The sequence below is a fragment of the Tinamus guttatus genome, unplaced genomic scaffold, assembly GCF_059628265.1.
Source record: "Tinamus guttatus ecotype Peru unplaced genomic scaffold, ASM5962826v1 Tinamus_guttatus_pri_ptg000153l, whole genome shotgun sequence".
Classification (NCBI taxonomy): domain Eukaryota; kingdom Metazoa; phylum Chordata; class Aves; order Tinamiformes; family Tinamidae; genus Tinamus; species Tinamus guttatus.
Window position 1 is genome coordinate 2,841,347 of NW_028288687.1, and position 18,288 is coordinate 2,859,634.

The 18,288-nt window shown below is 47.2% G+C and overlaps 1 protein-coding gene across 1 annotated transcript in view; it reads left to right on the forward strand.

Annotated features, from left to right (window-relative positions):
- Positions 1-3,675: 3,675 nt before the first annotated feature.
- PLPP3 (phospholipid phosphatase 3) overlaps positions 3,676-18,288 on the forward strand; it is a 31,901-nt gene continuing 17,288 nt past the window's right edge. The window contains exon 1 of the mRNA XM_088522468.1: positions 3,676-4,013. Within this exon, the coding sequence (XP_088378594.1) occupies positions 3,875-4,013 (139 nt within the window). The 5' untranslated portion in view covers positions 3,676-3,874. The remainder of the gene's footprint in view (positions 4,014-18,288) is intronic.

Consider the following 18,288-nt stretch of genomic DNA (forward strand, 5'->3'; position numbering starts at 1 on the left):
TCTGCCAAAAGCTATTGGGTGGCCCATAGAATGGCTTGGTCTAGATCTGGAATATATACATATATATATTCCACACATATATGTTTATATATATTTCTTTCTCTCTTTTCATTTGGATGGTGAGCACTTTCAACCATGTTATTTCAATAGTTTTCAACCAGAAATCAGTTCGGGCCAAAAACTAGAGGCATTCCTATTTACAGTATAAACCACAACCATTTGCATCCTGGCACAAACATCTGGGAAGTGTCCAGACGAGACATTACAAACGTGTTAACTACCCCGAGTTAACTGGTAATCAATTCGAGGTGAAAAAACCTGAGCGCAGACCTTTCCTCTGAGACTGCTGTTTATAACGGGGCTTTCATTTAAATCCTGACCTATAAGCATAATTAAAACATGTCACATTCTTGACTTTCAAGCAAGCTTCTGGAAGGAGGCCAGGGCAGAGCACAGACTCGGGATTTACTGGGGTTTAAGCCGCTGGCCGATGTGCCACCTCTTTCATTAGCTGCTGTTGACTGTGAAAACGCTTGCCCGGGATGAAGTGCACAGAAGGGGGAATTATACACAAGGCTCTTGAAGACTGCGCTAATAAACACATGAAAGGATTTGAGGGAAATGTATGAAAATGCTGTTATACCGAAACCCTCTCTAAAGCAACCAGTGCAGGAGAATGCATGTTATTCAGGGGCGCAATTTTTCATGATTAACCTCCGTGCTGTGCAGTTAGGCTGCTGCTGCCTTTTGCTTTGCAGCCCGTTGCTCCAGCGGCTCCATCATCGCTGCATCGGGCCATCTTACGGTCCATTGATGGGGCTGTGGGAAGCGAGAGCCATGGCCCATTGAAACCATTTCAAGGAATTGAGGTTTTTGCTGTTTTCCCAGCAAATTCCAGGCATGGGCAGTAGATGGTGCTCTTATTCTCTTTTTGGAGCAGGACTTGCTACCAGTGCACACGCTGCGTTACCAATCCCAAGTGGCCAGGGATCGTAAATCAAGCTCCTTTGGATCATGGGATTTGGCCTTTGGAAAATCTTCAGATTAAATGAAAAGTCTCTCTCTTCTACAATAGCTGCATTTTGATCTTTCAGATTAGAGTGCGAGGATCACATTTTCAAGTTTTTTTTTTTTCCTTCATAACCACGACATGCATTTTTTTTCTCTTTCCTTTTTAATAATTCCAAGTGAAATGCTGTACCTGGATAATTTCAGAAGCTGGCAAGACGTATTTTTAGATTACTAAATTAATGAGGAACACCAGAATTGTGCCCGCATCCCGTGGATGCCCATGTCCCACTGACCTGCTTTTTCCAGTGAAGAGCACCTGGATGTTGTGAAAATCTCCTCCAGTTTCCTTGCTCCAAAGGGAACGATGTCAGGCACCAAGCACGGCTACGGGGACCCTGTAAGTGCCGCCTTTTAGGCCTGTCCCGAAGCTATAAATCTACAAGGTGCAGCATCTAATTCCTGGCCACCTCCCTACTGCAGGAGTAATCTTAAAAACAGCTCATTCACTAACCATGCAAATGGGTAAAACCCAGTGGCTTTTTCAATATTGTGGTGTTCTGAAATGCTACTGTTCACAGGCAGGTCTAAATGTGGGCAATATCAATTTTTACTGCAGAGCGAATGTGCCTTCATATAGATGATAACCTCAGTGCTGCATCCCCTGTTCACCAAGGGCCTGGTCTCACCTACACCAAAAGTCAGCAAAAATCTTGGGTGAGCAGGAGTAGATCTCCAAAAAGTTACGGGAAAAATCACTGCTACTGTAAACTCAGTTACTCCAGTAAATCTGTATCAAGAAATTCAGTCTGTTCTGGGAATTTAGGTTATGGATGAAGAACTGAACTCTGAAAAGATAGCTGCATACCATATTCAATAGTTGCATTTATGAGTAAACAGTTAATCTGGTTATTACAGCGAAATGTCTTGCAGATTATTGACAAAGGCACAGAAGCTACTTTCGGCACTGGTGACAGTGCACACTTAGGAGTGGCCATTCCCTTAAGAAATAACCCAAGACAGTGAACTATCCGTGTGCCGTTGCATGCGTCACTTAGTGGTGCCATCAATTTGTTAGGAGAACATAAGCAGTAGGAGCCAGAGGGTCTCGCAAACGGAAATATAAAACTTTTTAATTTCAACAATTTAATTTCAACAACCATGGGCTTGTTCGGTTCCTGGTGGGTTCATGGCACTATTCCCACTTAGCTCCTGCTCTGGGAGGGAAATAATTCCCACATGAGGATTCTTTCCACCAGCTCTGGGCATTTGAGGAGTCTAAATTATGCACAGGTGCTGCTGCCGCAATGGGTGGGAAGAGCAGGAGCTCCTGTGGAGCGAGCTCCAGGGGCCGGCCAGATCCACCAAATTGGTGCCAGGATGGTGCAGGCTGCTCCTCGGCACAGGGTTTGCCCCAGTGCTGCAGAGACGAAAAGTCGAGGTTAGATACAAAGCACAAATAAATAAATAAATAAATAAAGTGGTTAGATGTCATCCCAAGCAGTATCCTTTTTAACCGCACATTCATTTCCACCGCTTTCCCTGGTTTCCCCACCTGCAGTTCAGAGCTGTTGAAGTTGCAATCCAGCTATCTTAGGAAGTGTTTTTTTTCTACTTCCCTGGCCATCTTTAGTGAGGTCCAAAGGCAGATGAGCAAACACAGTGGCCCAGGGCGTGCTCCAAGCCTGCCCTCGCCGGATGCCCCATGCTTTCCTGATCCCAGTTTCATCAACACAATGTTCTTATGCCCTTCTGTAGTGGTGACCAGCCGGGTGGGCAACCTGCTTCCCAGGCCCTGCTCCCTTAGGTCCAGAGTGGGTGCTCCCTTTTGGCCCAAGGGAGATCCGTGAGCACTGGGCTGGTGTCTCTCAGCACAGAGGTGGTGGGCAGGGAGCAATAAAAGAAAAAAAAATAAGGAGGAAAAATCTTAAAGTCATTTGTCACCAGATTTCTCCGCTTTGCACCGTCACCACCTTTGGAAAGTCCTCCAGCATTGCAAACGCTGCTTGTTTTGCTTTCCCCACTCCCAATTCGCCCAGGCTACTTTTCTGTTTGGTTTGTGGACGCTAGAGGCTCCCTCCTTCCTTCTGCTTTGCGAAAAAACTTTAGTTCCTGGCTTTTTTTTTTTTTTCTAACTTCCCGCAGGAAAAAAAATGTGGACTTAATTATCTATGTAAAATGTCAGATGCAGGAAAGGGGCTGTGCTTACTTGCTTGCATATCCCATCCGAAGCGAAGTGACTGATTTTTTTTTTTCTCTCTCCCCCCCACCTCCTCTTTTTTTTTTTTTTTTTTTCCTCTTTCCTAAGGGGTGGAAAGGAACTCGCGAAATAAAAGTGCAGAGTCGAGCCGGTGGCTCCCAGAGCGGCCGGGGCGGGCGCGGCGGGAGCCCCCAGCGCGGAGCGGAGCGCGGATCCCACCTGCCCCCCGAGAGCCACCGCCGCCCCCGACACCTTCCCCCCGCGCGCACACACTCCTGAATATAGATAGTTTTATATATATCGATATCGTTTTTTTTTTTTTTTTCCTGCCTCTCCCCGACTTTTCCTCCAGGACTTTTCCACCGCCTTGGGACACCCGCAAACTTCTCCCTTTCCCCCCCGCCCCCCACAGCCGTGCTGGTGGTTTGGGGGTTTGTTTGGTTGCTTTTTGTTTTGATTTTTTTTTAGTGTGTGCGCTTGCTTTCTTTTTTCTTTTTTTTTTTGGCTTTCTTCTCCCTTCGGAAGACCCGCCTGCGTCTGGCCGGGAGAGGCCGGGAGCGGCGCGGGCAGCACCTCCCGGCACAGCCGCGCGTGGGAGCCCCGCGGCTCTGCGCGGCCCTGCGCGGCCCTGCGCGGCTCTGCGCGGCTCTGCGCTCGCCGCCGACCATGCAGAGCTACAAGTACGACAAGGCGATCGCGCCGGAGAGCAAGAATGGGGGCAGCCCGGCGCTGAACAACAACCCGGCCAAGGGCAGCAGCAGGAAGGCGCTGCTCGTCTGCCTCGATTGCCTCTGCCTCGTCATGGGTGAGCGCCCGCGGGCCTTGCGCGGGGCTTGCGCGGGGGCTGCGCGCGGCGGCGGCGCCGAGACAAAGCGGCGCGGAGCCGAGCGCGGGGGGCTGCGCGGCCGCGGGGCAAGCGCGACCGACCCACCGCCCTTTGTACTTTCATCCCCCTTTTACTCCTCCTTTAATTTCTTTGCTTTTTTAATTCTTATTTTTTTATTGTTTATTGAATTTCCGCCCCAAACGGCGGTGCCCGGCCCCGTGTTGCGGAGCGGAAGGGCAGGGCGGAGCGGGGCCCCCCTCTCCGGGCCGCGGCGGGGTACGGAGCGCTCCCCCCGGCCCCGGACGCCCGGGCCCCCTTCCTGCTTCGTGGCCATTGCCCGGGCTCACCTTGGCGAGCCCCAGGTCCAGCTCCAGAGGGGGGTAGTGCTCTACCCGCCAGCAAACCCGGAGCACGGCGGGCAGCTCGATTTTTATTCATTTCTTTTTTTCTTTTTCTTTTTCTTTTTTTTTTTTTTTTTTTTAAGGGGGGAAAGAGTTGGGTATTTGAGAAACGAGCTCTTGCCACTACTGCTTTTTTTGCTTGGCTGAAGTTTTTCGCTCTCTCTTCCTTCTCCTCCCTTCTTGCACCAAGTACAGGCACCTCGCTGCATTAATTTCTTCCTTAATAAAAAAAAAAATCGCTTTGAAGTGTTTTCAGGCATTTTGTAGTCCCTGGCAGATTCCTAAGTTGCTAGCCCGCTTGGCTTTGGGAAATGGTGTGGTATGCAAAGAAACTGTCAACAGGCTGCCTCCAAAAAGCCTTTGCATGCCAAAACATTGACCGTTCAATTATGGATGCAATGGCGAATATTTAATTGACAGATGCAGGCAGGAGAAACCAGCTCACTCCAACAAAGAGATTAATAACGCAGCAGCACGTGAGTTTAATACTCCAGACACCACAGTCTTTAAAACAATTGTTTCTGCTTAGAGCACATTTTTTAAAGACTGTCAGTTTGATTTAATTTTTATGCAGTTTATTGATCATCTGGTGTATATTACGAGGCACTAATATATTAAGAAGTGAGGCATGGTTTTCTCTTCATAGTCCCACAAGAGTAGGGGCCAGTGCAGAAAGTTTCATCTTCTTGTATCTGGAAAAAATAAAAATACTTGATAGCCAATATATGAAGCTGATATAAGTAGAAACATAACTAGCCTGACTTACCTCCCTTATTTAACCAGAAGGTTACATTCCTAGTGAAATGGCTCCTAGGAATTAGAACTTTTAAACCTTTATTTACAAAAGTTTTCTTGGCTTTAGGCATTCCTGGCACGAGTAAGTGCTATTTGAATGGATAAAGTGTTTTTTTTTTTTTTCCTCTCTAACTAAGGGTCCTAAATGAAAAAGCAATTAGTGGCCATATGTTATACTACTTGTGATAGTTTTTGTTTACCAAAAACTTATCAAACATCACTGGGATGTATTGTTGCTGGTGAATAATGCAATCAAGTAAATGCCATGATTGTGGCTTTGTTTCTGATGATTGCAGGTGGAAATCAGAAAGTAAACAAGAGTTGGATGTTGTTTTTTTATTATGAGGAAAGTGTAAAAGTATGAACATGAATTAAACAGCTGAAGGAAAGAGGTTAGATCTGGCAGATCATATGAAGAGTGAGCTGGTGGTATATAGCAAGGAAGTGTATATTCGCTGATGAGGTGTGTTCATGGAAGGGCTCTCCAAGCATATCCAGAGCAGTCACGTCGAACCCATTGGTGGGTAGCTCTGCATCAGCTGTCATGAAAATTGGCTGGCCCACGGATGGATTGGGTCTGCCCTTAACTGTGCCTTTTGCTGGGGAAGATTGGAGTTTCTAAGCACTTGATTGTTCTTTTTCTTCCTTCCTGAGCTAGTTACAAAACAAAAATCTTGGAAGTGAGGGTAGAAAAGAAGGTGCTCCAGCTGAAGTAGGAGAGTGTTGGACAGATGAAGGGAGATGAATATTTACGCGTTCAACAAAAGAAGTGAGTCTTGTGTTGGAATCAAATGCCTGAATTGGATCAAATGACTCCTTAAGGTGAATGTCCTCAGTAGAGGTTTCTGGTTGGTGCACGTGGGCTTTGCCAATAGCCTTCAGTGCAGCTGAGCTGCGTCATGCCTCTCGTGTCCCAACACTCCGTCATGCCCAAACACTCCGGGAGTAGTGGGAGGACACAAGGCCAACGGGAGGGCAGAAGGCCGCAAGCACTTCCCTTCTGAAGACCACTTTAGGGAAATGCTAAAACCTGTCGTGTGACTTGCAGAAGTCGATGCTGCAGCATCGACTTCTGCTTTTGGTGGTGCTGCCCTTCTGTTCATATCTCAGTTGGGAAAAGAAAAATGCAAAGAATATGACTGACATTTCTTTTAGAAATGACACATGCCACCTTCCTGTGAGGCAGTTGGTATCTCTAAAACCTTCCTTGTTTGCATACAAATCCAAACAGATTACTCAGAAGACAATTATTGTAAGCATAGAGGAAGATGAGAACAAGTAAAGCAGTGCTATGGGGAGCTTCGTCCAGTTTTAGTTTGGAGTGAGTAGTCAAAGGATCCACTGGGTCTTTCATCATGAAGCACAAGGCTTATCGAGTAAATGTATGAGAGGAAGATTCGGATCTTTGTGACTTGGGGATCACAGGGAACTAATTACTGAGCTGTTGGTGCAAACCAAGTCTCTTCACTTGCCATCAGAGCTTGCAGGCAGCATAGGTTGAATGAAGACCTGCTCAAGGGTCCCCCTCACTTCTGCTGCTCTTCTGCATGTGTCATTCCTGGGGTCAGGGAGCTAAATCTGTCCAAACGCCCGAAGTCCTCATGAAAGAGGAGCACCCCTTGTATGAGAGTATCTGCAACACCCACACTGCCAAAGTCCACGTTGGTAACATGAGCAGCATGAGTTTGCTCGCCGATCATGTGAACTTCCTGCAAATTTTGTGTTTCACTTGCGAAAGAGAAGCAGGATAGAGCAGAGTGTGCATCTCAACTGGGTCATCGAGGGGGAAAAGTAACTTTCTCCATCTGCTTCCTCCCCTTTGGAGGGCTCTGTTTGGAGAACTAGGAGATACTTCCTGAAATTGTTAGGGCTGCCGGCAAGCCGCTCGGCATGGAGGTGTGCGCGCTGCCCCGTGTCTGCCTTCCCATGCGTGGGCGGCTGGCCACCAGCACATCCAAAAAGCTGATGGGGGAGACCAGCTGGCCAGGGAGTTTCTCCCTGGCCACTCAACACCCCTCCACCTTCATCTCATCATCTCCTACTCCATGGAGTAGGCTGTATCCATGAAGGCTATAGGGGTAAATTTGCTCCTCTGGGGCCTGCTGTTTTGGCTTGGCGGGGGCTCCCTGCACTAGGAAAACTGTAAGCAGCCACCTGTGTGTTGTTGACAGGTGCTAAGTTGAGCATTTAATCTCCAAAACGAGGAAGGCTGTGTCAGCAGGGCTTATAGGGCAGATTAGGGTCTCCAGTAGCTTCTGTTTTTGCAGCTTATGCAGGTAGGACGGCTTTCCTAAGTCCTGGTTGTGCTATAAAATAGAGGGATTTTGTATGGCATACCTGGTTTCAGAGCTTGTGGAAATTAGGTTTATGCAGGCATGTGTTTAAGGCTGATTGGATGAAAATTGTGCTTAATGCACTGCATTCTACCTCTAATTTCTTTCCCTTCCATCAATCCCATATAATCTGTGTAAGTTTTACTGTCTTTAGGAGACTTGGAAGCAATACATTGATAGTTCTTTTAAGACCTTAATGTCTCTTTAGTTATCTCACACATTTGGCATAGCTTCTTCTGTAGTGAGCTTGATGCTAAAATGAACGTGAAAAGTAAATTAAATATTTATGCTAGCAAGACCTTGAAATGTTTATGTAAGCAGGGATATAATCTTGTAATTTAGGCAAACAATTTAGATTAGTTTAACTTTCCTCTTATGTGTAAAGAAAATAAGTTTGGGCTTCCGCTTTTGGAAGCAGAAAGTTCTTGAGATCTGCATGAGACCCTGTCACTCTGTTCTGAAAATTGCTGTGAACAGGACTGGGGTTGTCACTTAATTGTAAGGAGTGGGAGGAATTAAAGACTAGGGATGAGGTTAGAGTTATTTGGATGCTGCAAAGTAGAATTGGATGAGCTCAGCAACTTTGCTTTGTTTTGGTTGTTCTTTTTTCTTGTTGTTTTAAGAGTATCCTGCTGTGTAGGCCTCATCCGACATGTAGGTAGCATCGCTCCTTACACTCCTTGAGAAAGTGCTGACCCAGTCGATTTTTATGTTCGTCAAGGGACAATCATGAAGGCTCTAAACTGACTAAATGCCTCAGTGTCGTGTTCTCCTCCTAGGCAGATGCAGGTCTCTATTGATGAGTTAATGCATGCTGGGTGGGTGGAGAGGCATCATCACAGTGCGGGTGTTGCTAGATCAGGTTTGGTTGTTCATATTTATGCATTGCTTATTTTAATACCTGGAGGATATTTTCCTGGCGGTGTATTGCCTGGGCAGTAGCAGAGTCTGTCGCTGGCTTCTTCATGGTGAGTTTGGAAGAGCTTGCAGAGGTGACGTCCTGGCATCAGGTCGCGTGTCTTGGCAGGTTGTCTCCAGCCTTGCCTTCAGAGCTTTTTCAAGCCTGGAAGTGCTTCATATTAAATCAGCGATTGGCATCCAAGTGTGACATCCTTAGTTCTGCCCTCTTGAAGGACAAAAGCGGCTGCAGGTGATTGACAAAAGCCCTTGAGATGGATGTGTTGTGGTGCTCTTTGCCTATCAAGAAGCAGGGATTGGTGACAATTATACTCGAGGTGTTACCTGCTGTGAACTGCATGTCAAGGAGGTGCTGTGCCTAGGGCAGACCCAGGCATAGGGAAATATGGTGCTTGCTTCACTGTGGAGCAAGGCAGCATGAGGATCCAGCTGGAGAAACGTGGCTCCATGGCCAGGTGGGTTTGAATTCGGCATACCTGCTGCTGACACAAGATGTGATCTAGGCGATGACATTTATTATTATTTTCCTTAATCACACATGTTTATAGTGAGTGCAGACGTTGGCGTAAACATCGCTCCCAGATCAAACAGATTATTTTTATACCCTCCGAATCTCCATTTAATATGCATGCCTTTCGGAGGCTATTTCGGGCTCGCGTTGTTTGTCTGGATACAGGCTCACGGTGTGCTCGCCCGCCGCAGGCCGCCCGGGAATGGTTTGTGTGCTGAGCTTTGGGCACCACTCGGCGTGGGCATCGCCCTTGTCAGCCCGGGCTCCTCTCTAGTGTCTGCATCGGAGCTCCAGGAGGTGTTTATGCATCTTCACCTCCTGCCGAAACTCCTTGGGCTCTCCATTTGTTGGGGTTGGCTTGTGGTGACTTTGGGAAAAAAAATAAGGAAAAATAAAAGGGAATAAAAAAGGAAAAATAAAGGAGAAATCTAAAAAACAGCCCAAACGATGCTCTGTAGCTTTCCCTAGCCGAGTGCTCGGGCCTCTGCGTTTCATTCGTACAATGCTCCTGCTTCATGGGTTTTAATCCAGAGGGGACCGTTGTGGTCATCCAGGCTGCCTTCCAGCGCAACAACAGGCTGCCTGTTGAAGGCAGCAGCCCCCCCAGCCCTTATATCTTAACGTAAACACAGCCCTGGCCGAGATGCGCGTCGCCCGGGCCGCGTGCTGGGAACGGAGAGCGGGGACCCCCGCCCCGGATGCTGCGCGGCGCAGGATGATGTGCGGTGCTTCGCTAGGAGCTTTTTTCCCTTCCTTAGGGGCCCTGCAGCTGTGGGTTTTGTTTTTTCTTTTTTTTTTTTTTTTTTTTTTTTTTTAATCAGCTTTCATGTTTCATCAAAAAGCGTAAAAGGGAGGGGAAACATTTTGCAGTGGTTACAGAGCAGAGCTCGAAAGTGAGACTTGAGTGAGTGATAAAGCCTGAAAGGAAAAAGAAAAAGAGGTAAGTTTAAAATAATCCAACGCTTGCTGTAATAATCACGCGAAAGCATCTTGCTGTGTAACTGCGGCTGTGGCCTTGCCTGGGGGGCCTGATCAGTGTTGGCAGCTCCCAGGTGAGGCCCCGTACAGGTAGAGGGGTTCATGGCATCTTCCTTCAACTTTTAATGCACACTATTTGCAAAGCAGCCTTAAATAGTAAATTTGTTACCCAGGCAATGTGTTGGAAAAGCTTGGAGATGAGGTTTGGCCTGGAGGGTTGGCAAGTATCAGAAATGCCTGTAAACTGTCAGTTTGTTAGGTCTTTGGGCACTCTGGAGACAGAAGGTTGGAAATGGCCTCTCCAAACAGAGCATGTAACTGAACTCCAAAGCTCGTGACGCATTTGCTTCTGGAAATGCACGTGCTCTTTATCATCACATGTACTCATATTCCAGTGGTGTCTCTAGCTCATGTCCTTATATGAAGTTGTCTTGCTGGAGCACACGGTGCTTTCAATCATGGTGGCTGACCTGGGGCTGCTAGCCAAAATTAAAATGTGGCTTCGGTTGGTCTGCCATGCTGGGTACCCTCTGAATCATCAGCGGATGTTCAGAATCTTCTATAATTACTTCTTCATATTATTTACTCCCTCATAATTTACTTCCTCATAATGTTCCCTCCTTTGGTCCCAAACACATGGTGGCTAGGGTGTCCTTAGCACTGAAAACCTGAGGAGATGCCTTCACTGTTTCTAATAGCAGCAGGTTTAGGGTGCTGGAGTCTGGATTGGCAGTGCACTAGCTCAGATTAGGCCAAACCAGGTACCAAGACCTTGTCCTAAACATCTAAGGTAGCTACAGCATGAGGAAGACTCTTGTCCCCTTTGGGGAGATTCTGTTGCTGCACAACCTTGCAACTAACTCCACTGAAGTTCACTGTCTGTTTTGGGTTCTGAGCTTGGCTTTAAGGTTAAGCAGAGGCCTGAGTAAACTCATGCAAACTGAAGGGATTAGATGCATGGCTCCGAGCACGCAGTGTTTGCAGGTGGGAGGCTGCACCTTGGGGACATTTCTGCTTTGCCGGCTGGTGGAACCGAGCGCGATGCGGTTATTCCTTCCACGGGGCTGAGCAGCAAAAGTGAAAGTTGCTGGTTAGTGGTTTTGGGCAGACATCCCTCTTGAAACAACTGATGCTGCCTGTGAGAGTTGCCTTCTCCCAGCACTGTCATGGTTGTAGGCAGTGAGGAGGAAGTGACAAATTGCATGGCGCTCCTTGTAATTAGCTCTCAAATGGTTTTACTGTAAATGAGTGAGGACGGCCGTCATTTTTGAAGCTTTTATAGCGTGCCCTTGGGTCTGATCATACATGTGTTGGAGGCAGGCACCACAAGCAGATATTAATTCCATTGCCATTAATTCACCACGTGCTCGCTGAAAACATCCTCACATGCCTTCGGATGTGTTTGTCCAACCACTTAATTTGAAAGCAAATGTGACAAACGGGTTTTGTGCTGCTTGTCTCCTTGACGCGCGGGAGGTTATTTACGACCTCCGTTCTGGCCTGGTTTGATGTGCTTTCCTCCAAGCTCCCTCGGGAGGTTCGGTTCGCGCTGCGGAGAAGGAGCAGCGATCCCGGCTCCGGGTTCTTTCCCACCGGGATTGGCAGCGAAGCCTTGGCCGCTGTCTTTGTGCAGAAGCAGCGGTCATGGCAACGAGCCCCGCACCCCGAGCATTTCGGAGCCGGAGGGTTTGAAGGCTTCCAGGGCTTTTTGTAAAGAAAATACCTTAGCCTGGGCCTTCCGCTTGAAGTGACAGCTTCATAAGGGAGGGTGGAAACTATCTCACGGTGGCAAGGGCTGGTGAGTGGGTTTCGAGGGCTCTTTAGTGAGCGTTGGCTGAATTTGTTGTCTGAATGCTCTGAGGCTCGTGCACTGATTTGAGATGGATGGTTAGGGGATGGCAGGCAATGCAACTCCTCTGAAGTCAAGAGTTTGGGTATCAGTTTGGTCTATCTGCTTCCCTGAGCGGCTCTTTGACCATCTACTAGGTGGACCTTGCTCTTTGGGAGTTGCTTTTCCCTCTGGTGACTTATTTGCGGTCTACCAAGGAACCTAAACGCTAAAAGAAAGGGGAGTCCTGCGCCGAGACTGGAGCCCTGCTGCCCTTGGTGCTGCCAAGACACGTTGTGAGAGGAGGTTTCTGCCTCTGGGAATTTCTAATTGAACTGGACGGGGGGAACCAGAGCGTGAAGGCAGACCCAGCGCCTGAGCGGAGTGTGGGGGCTCAGGCCAGCGCTCCTGCCACCGGGGATGTGCGGGTGCCGGCGGGGGTGCCTCAGATCCCTAATAACGTCACGGAGGCTGGGAATGTAATTGCATCTGCAAATACCACCGGCCCAAACGCCCTTCTCCAGGTGCATCTTTCCTGCACGCATGTCTATCCGTGTCCCTAGGACATGTGTGCACCTGTCCCACACATCAGGACCTCACTAGCTGTTCCTGTGACAGCTCAGCAGCTAAAATGGCCTTATTTACATGTTCCCTTGTTTGCCAGAGAAAGGAAATGGCCTTGGGTTACCCAGTGCATCTGGAACTGGGGCATCTGTTGCAGCAATAAAAGAGCTGATTGATATATGTGTGTTTTTTTTCTGGTTAAAGAGGTGTTGGGAAAGGTGTACTGAACATCTGCTAGACAGTTGTACGCAATGCAAGTGGCTAATTCGCAAAAGAAGGGCTGGGACAGCATTTCAGCCTCCTTGTAATTGCTAAGCTCAGAAAAGTTTCCTTTTGCTGCCTGACCACAAGAGGCTAGGTCTGCAGCAAGGCCTTTTTATTTTTTTTTCCCCTTCTCCTCTTACGAAAGTTTGCCTCTTTGGTGACTTTATCTCATGAAATAAAGTCCATCTTTTTTGTTTGTTTGTTTGTTTTGTTTTCCCCTCTAATCTGACATGGATATTTCTTAGTTTAGCATTCCCACTTTCTTGAGCTGCCTAGTAGCTTTAGCATGCGAGGGGCATCCCCCCGCAGAGCAGTTCAAAACCAAGGTAACAGCAACATTTGGAGCAAAGGGGATGAAATGTGGGGTAGGTTCAGCGTATTTCTTTGTCATTGTGGGAGCCCTATTCAGTGCAGGGCTGAATAGGGGGTGATTAGCATGTGGAAGCATTTCTAAAGCGTTGGTCTGGGAGGGTTTTTTTGTTTTGCCTTTGTTTTTTTTTCCTTAAAGGAGAAGTTTTGTGGCGGGTGTTTTTCAGCAGGAGCTGGCATGAACCTCTGTGAAATGAAAACCCGCGGAAAAGTGTTTTAGGGAAAGCCTTTTGGATGAACTCACTGCAAAGAAGCTTTGCGGCACCGGGAAAGCTGCGGCTGGGTCTTTGCGTGCGGCATTTGGGGACCTCTGCTCCCACTTGCAGAACTCGGTGTGGCCTGGAGAGCGGTGGATTGTCCCCCCTGCCCCCAGATGCCCCTGTGGAAGCACTTGGCAGCATCCTGCCTCTGAGCAGCATCCCGCTGCCCTTGGAGAAGGGGCTTCCCCTGCCTGGATACTGTATGTGTCAGCAATCAGGCTTGGTCCCATCATCCGTTACCCCTACTCTTGTACTTCTGTTGGAAACAAGGGAGAGCTTGTTGTTGTTTTTCTTTTTTAAATAATTATTTTCCCTTTATATTTTTATGTATTATGTGTGTTGTAAGGGCATCCAGAGGTGCCACCACGCTCTCGAGATGCAGCAGGGAGGAGGTGCTACCACCATCCTAACCAGCTCCTTGCTGGTGTTTTTTCTTTTTATTTTTTTCCCCTTTTATTTTTTTTATGGGCTCCAGATGGTTTTAATAGAGCAAAGCTGAACTTCTTATGACCCTTCCCTACAGACACTGTTTGTTGTTTTGTAATTGCGGCCAGGACAAAACCATGTCCCAAAACCTGTGAGTGAGAGCGAGAGCTTCGTGTTTTGGTACCGTCCACCATCCTTGCTGGGCAGCCCCCCTGCCAACCTCTCCTGCTCCTCCTTTCTTTGGCATTCCCCTAAATTATCCAGGGGAGGCTCCTTGGCATGAAAGACTTGAGGCTTTCAACCAGTGCCGGTTAAACGGATTAGCAAGAGTACAAATTGGAGGAAACCAAACCATCCAGAAGTAAAGCACGGGGAAGCAATAAATGTTGGGTTGTGTTTTTCTGTCTGTTTTATTAAAAATTCTCATGATAAGCAAGCAAGCATTTGTGCCTCAACAAGACCTGTGTCCTGACCCATGCATTGAAAGGTTTATTGGGAGGAAATTGGGCTGCAGGAGGTGGTTGCACCAGTAACCTGCTGGCAGCAGAGGTTCCTCTTCCAGGAGTTATTCCGGCAGGGACAGAGCCATTTCTGAAAACTCGGTTTCATTTCTGCCCAGGAACATCAGGCTTGCAGTAAATCTAAAATGTGGATTCCTGGAATTCCCAGCTAGCCAGGAACCGCAGAGACGAGCCCTTATTCCTGCTACCTTTCATTTCTTCTCCAATAATGTTTGCTTCTTTAGCAACACATAGGAAAAAACGTCTTTGTGCATATGCTGAAAAATTCCATGAATGGCAAACCAGTTTCTGAGTTGAAAGCAAATATCTTAGAGGTCCCAACTACTTTGTTCATTACTCATTGTAGGTTTAACATAGCACCTGGTGACACCAATGGCAACCTGTCATTGACCTTGCTTATCTTTGGAGAAGTTGCAGTAGAGCAGGATTGGCTCTTTTGTGGGTTTGAAGACAGAAGGAGATGTTTTTGTGCGCTCAGGAGGGCCAGGGCTCTATCATTCAGACTCAGACTGGCCATGGGGCCGATGTGTTTGACCTGGAATTGCTGTCAATCACTTCTTTCACCGTTGGTGGTGTCCTCATGGTTGCCTTCACTCTGGGTAGTCCTAGAGGAGTGGTGTGATGGGACATGTCTTTAGTGACTTGCATTTGGGGTGGTGGGACACGTGGCCATGGCGGGTTGCATTTGAGTGGACATAAGGGCCGTGGAGGGGTTACGCTGGAGGCACAACTGATCTCACCCATGAGCAGCCTGTTTGCAGGAAACCTGGGTCCAAATAGGCACAGTTTCCTTGCCAGAACCTTATTCATATACCAACTGGAGAGGAAAAAATGGGGAAAAAAATGGGGAAAAAATCCTCTAAAATATGCATATTGTGTGGCACGTAGGTTGTATTAAATCTTGACCATGTGGCCGCCTGTTAATTGGTGTCCTGGATGGAGCGGGCTCTGGCACAGGCCCTGCGCAGGGGGATGCACAGGAGGTGGCTTGGCAGCTCCTGCCAAAATCCCTCTGCCCTCCGAAGGCTTTTGAAGTCGGGCTGCCCTTGGAGCGCTTTGTATAGGAAGCCCTGAAAGGCCTCGAGTCGGTCCTTTGACAGGGCTTTAGAAAGGGGCTAGTTTATTGAATAATCGCGTCTCTGCAAAACTCCCATGCCTGAGAACTGGAGCAGCCAGAGGCGGCTTTCCCAGCGGAGTGGGAAAGGGGCTGGGAGCAGAGGACACCCTCCTGGAGCTCCTGCCTCGGAGACCTGCTCCCCTTGCCATGCGGGGCTGCGAGCAAAGCAGCGCTTTTTCCTTTGCAAAACCTGAAAAGCAAATGCACCACTAGGATTGAAAACAAAAAGAGAAAGACAGAAAAAATAGCAAAAAAAAAAAAAAGAAATTAAAAAAAACAGAAAGTGTCTAAAATAGATTCAAAATAGATTCAGTAGCAAAGTGGTCCGCGGGTCTGGGGTAGCAGGGGAACGGGGCTCGCTCTGGGCACTCGTGATGTGGCTTTCCCGGCAGCACGGGGCTTTGCTCCCATGGTCGGATTTCAGACAGAGAGCTTCTCGCTTCTCCTCCCCGCCTCGATTCCCCTTTCACAAAGGGGGGTTGTTGTGCAGGGGAGAAAAAACAGTTTCCATGAAAACCTGCATTTTTTTTTTTTTCCTCCAAGTAAACATACCGGGCAGATTTCATGGCAATACCATGGTGAGGAGGAATAATGCAACTTGGCACGAAGCCTTGCAAAAAAAAATAAAAAGAAAGAAAAAGAGAAAGAAGGGAAAAAAGTGAGGAGAACAGTGGAGCCTTTGTCAAAATTTACCGCAATAAAGAAAAAAGAGCCTGCTATTCCCTTGGGCTCCCTTAACCTTTTTTCCCCAATTTATTCACACATTGCGTGACAGCAGGGCATGGCATGGTTGAGCGGGGCTTAAAAGGGAAGTTGGGAGTTATCCCTTTTCCTTTTTAAGAGAAAACTCTCTGCATTGCATCCCGTAAGTCTGAGTGAGCCGTGGGTCCTGTTGCCTTTTGCATGCGTATCCAAAGGGTCTTTGGTGTCTCATGGGCCCCGACTCAAGGAAGCCACCACTAAGGACTATTTTGAGCCCTTGCCTTGGCCAAAGCATTTCCTTGAGTGCAATTTGCCCATAATGTGAAGCTATTTCAGTGAAAAGCGAGTTTTTTTCTCTTTCCCTAAAGAGCACCAGTGCAATCTAAGTCATATCATGTATTCCCATCCCTTGACTTGCTTCCAGCATTGAGTTATACTCCCATATATATATAATGTATATGTAACTGTGTGTTATAGCTTGGAAACAATCCCCAATCTTGACTACCGGGAGGGAAAAGTTTCATTTCCAGTTAATCAAGGGAACTGTGTAATACTGTTTTCTCCTGGGGAACTTCCAGAAAAAGAAAGCAGAAAGGGGAGAAAGGTATTATATAGGGCAAGCATATTAAGAGGAAATAAATTATGAATTAAAAGTGATTAGTGAACTTTTAAGGAGGAGGTCAAAAGCACATTTTGGACTACAAACTTTTTAAGCTTTCACTGCTTGTATTCGGTTACCAAGTTATAACCCTGCACTATTTGTGCAGGTGGCGGCTGCTTCGCATCCGAAGTGGTGGCGTGTCACTACAATAGTGACAGTGACAGAAATGGGTCACCCAGCACTGCGAGACTCTGGCTCTGCCTTCTCCTGCCAATGGGCGATTGCTCCAAAAAAAACAGGCTCCATTTTCGCATTTTTAATCTCTTCTGTGGTCGCCCTCTCCCACTTCTGCTGGTGGGCCAGCCTGACTTAAATTGCTTCTACCCCATGAATGCAGAATTTCACATGTGTCTAGATATTGTGGCTTGGATAAGACCTCTTCTTCTTGTTAATGCATTTTTTGGGGTATTAAAAGTACTATAACGCTCCTTTAACACATTGGTTCCTGCCAAACTCCCGGGAGGAAGAACTTAACCTGCTTCTTAGTATTCCCTTCTCATCTTTCTTCCTTTGTGTGTGTTGTTTACTTCTGGAAGTAGGTAACAGGTTCTTTCTAAAGGAGTGGTATTTCTCCCAGCAAAACCGGTGGCAGCCCTCCCATTAATCTGGAACATGTGGAAAAGGGGAAGAAAGGCTCTGGCACGTTACGGCTCCAGATGTATAAAGGAGCATTTCCTGCCCAAGTTTTGAATCCAAAAGAAATGTGCAGTTCATGAGAATAAGTTGACATTTGGTTTAGAATATCTGTGATCAAGATCTTTTCTATAATATTCTCCCAGAACAGCTTGCTCAATCGTTGTTGTCCAGATTACGGTCTCAGATTTCCTGCAGAAGGTTGGTGTGTCCTTGCCACTTTCCTGTATGGTGGCTGTGGCCAGCTGGTGAAGGTAGCCATCAGTCACCCTATGGTGGTCCCTCCGCTGCTTCAGGTTCCTTCCAGAGGCTCTTCTCAAACACATGCACCATTTTGGGTCATAAATAGTATAGGATTTTTCATACAGAGAATGAGTGTTTATTGCTTTCTTCTGGAGTGCCATTGCATTGGCAGGATCTTGTGAAAAGGCAAGAAAGGCATCTTGTCCAGCATTATGATAAAACTCAAATTTTCTTCAGCTTCCATTTTTTTAATAAGAACTCAGAAAATTTGATCATCTGGCTCAAAATGCATCTTTTTCATCCCATCAGGAAGTCAACGGGACTTTCTAGCTGGTGAATCTGAGAATTGAGGAACTGGCTGTAATGCCAATAATAATAGAGCAAAGTGTCACCCTCTTGATGGAGAGGAAGGACACCAGACATAGGCCAAAGTAAAGGTCAGTGTGACTTACGTGGGAAAACCTGCAGTGAGTTAAAAATGAGCTAATACTTTTTGTTTTGGTGGAAATCAACCCATCGGGTCCTAGGACTTTTCTGAATGGGTCAAATCAGTGAAATGCAAAATATATTGAACTTTCTTGTAGATTCTTTGGTGGTCTAAGACAGGTACGTGGTCTCCAGTAAAGTCTAGGGTTTGTTTGTGTGTTTAGATAATTTTCCATCTTGGTGCATTTCTGGGTAGCTGAGAGTAGTAGAGTTGAACGGGAATCTGTTTTGAAAACAAAGACAT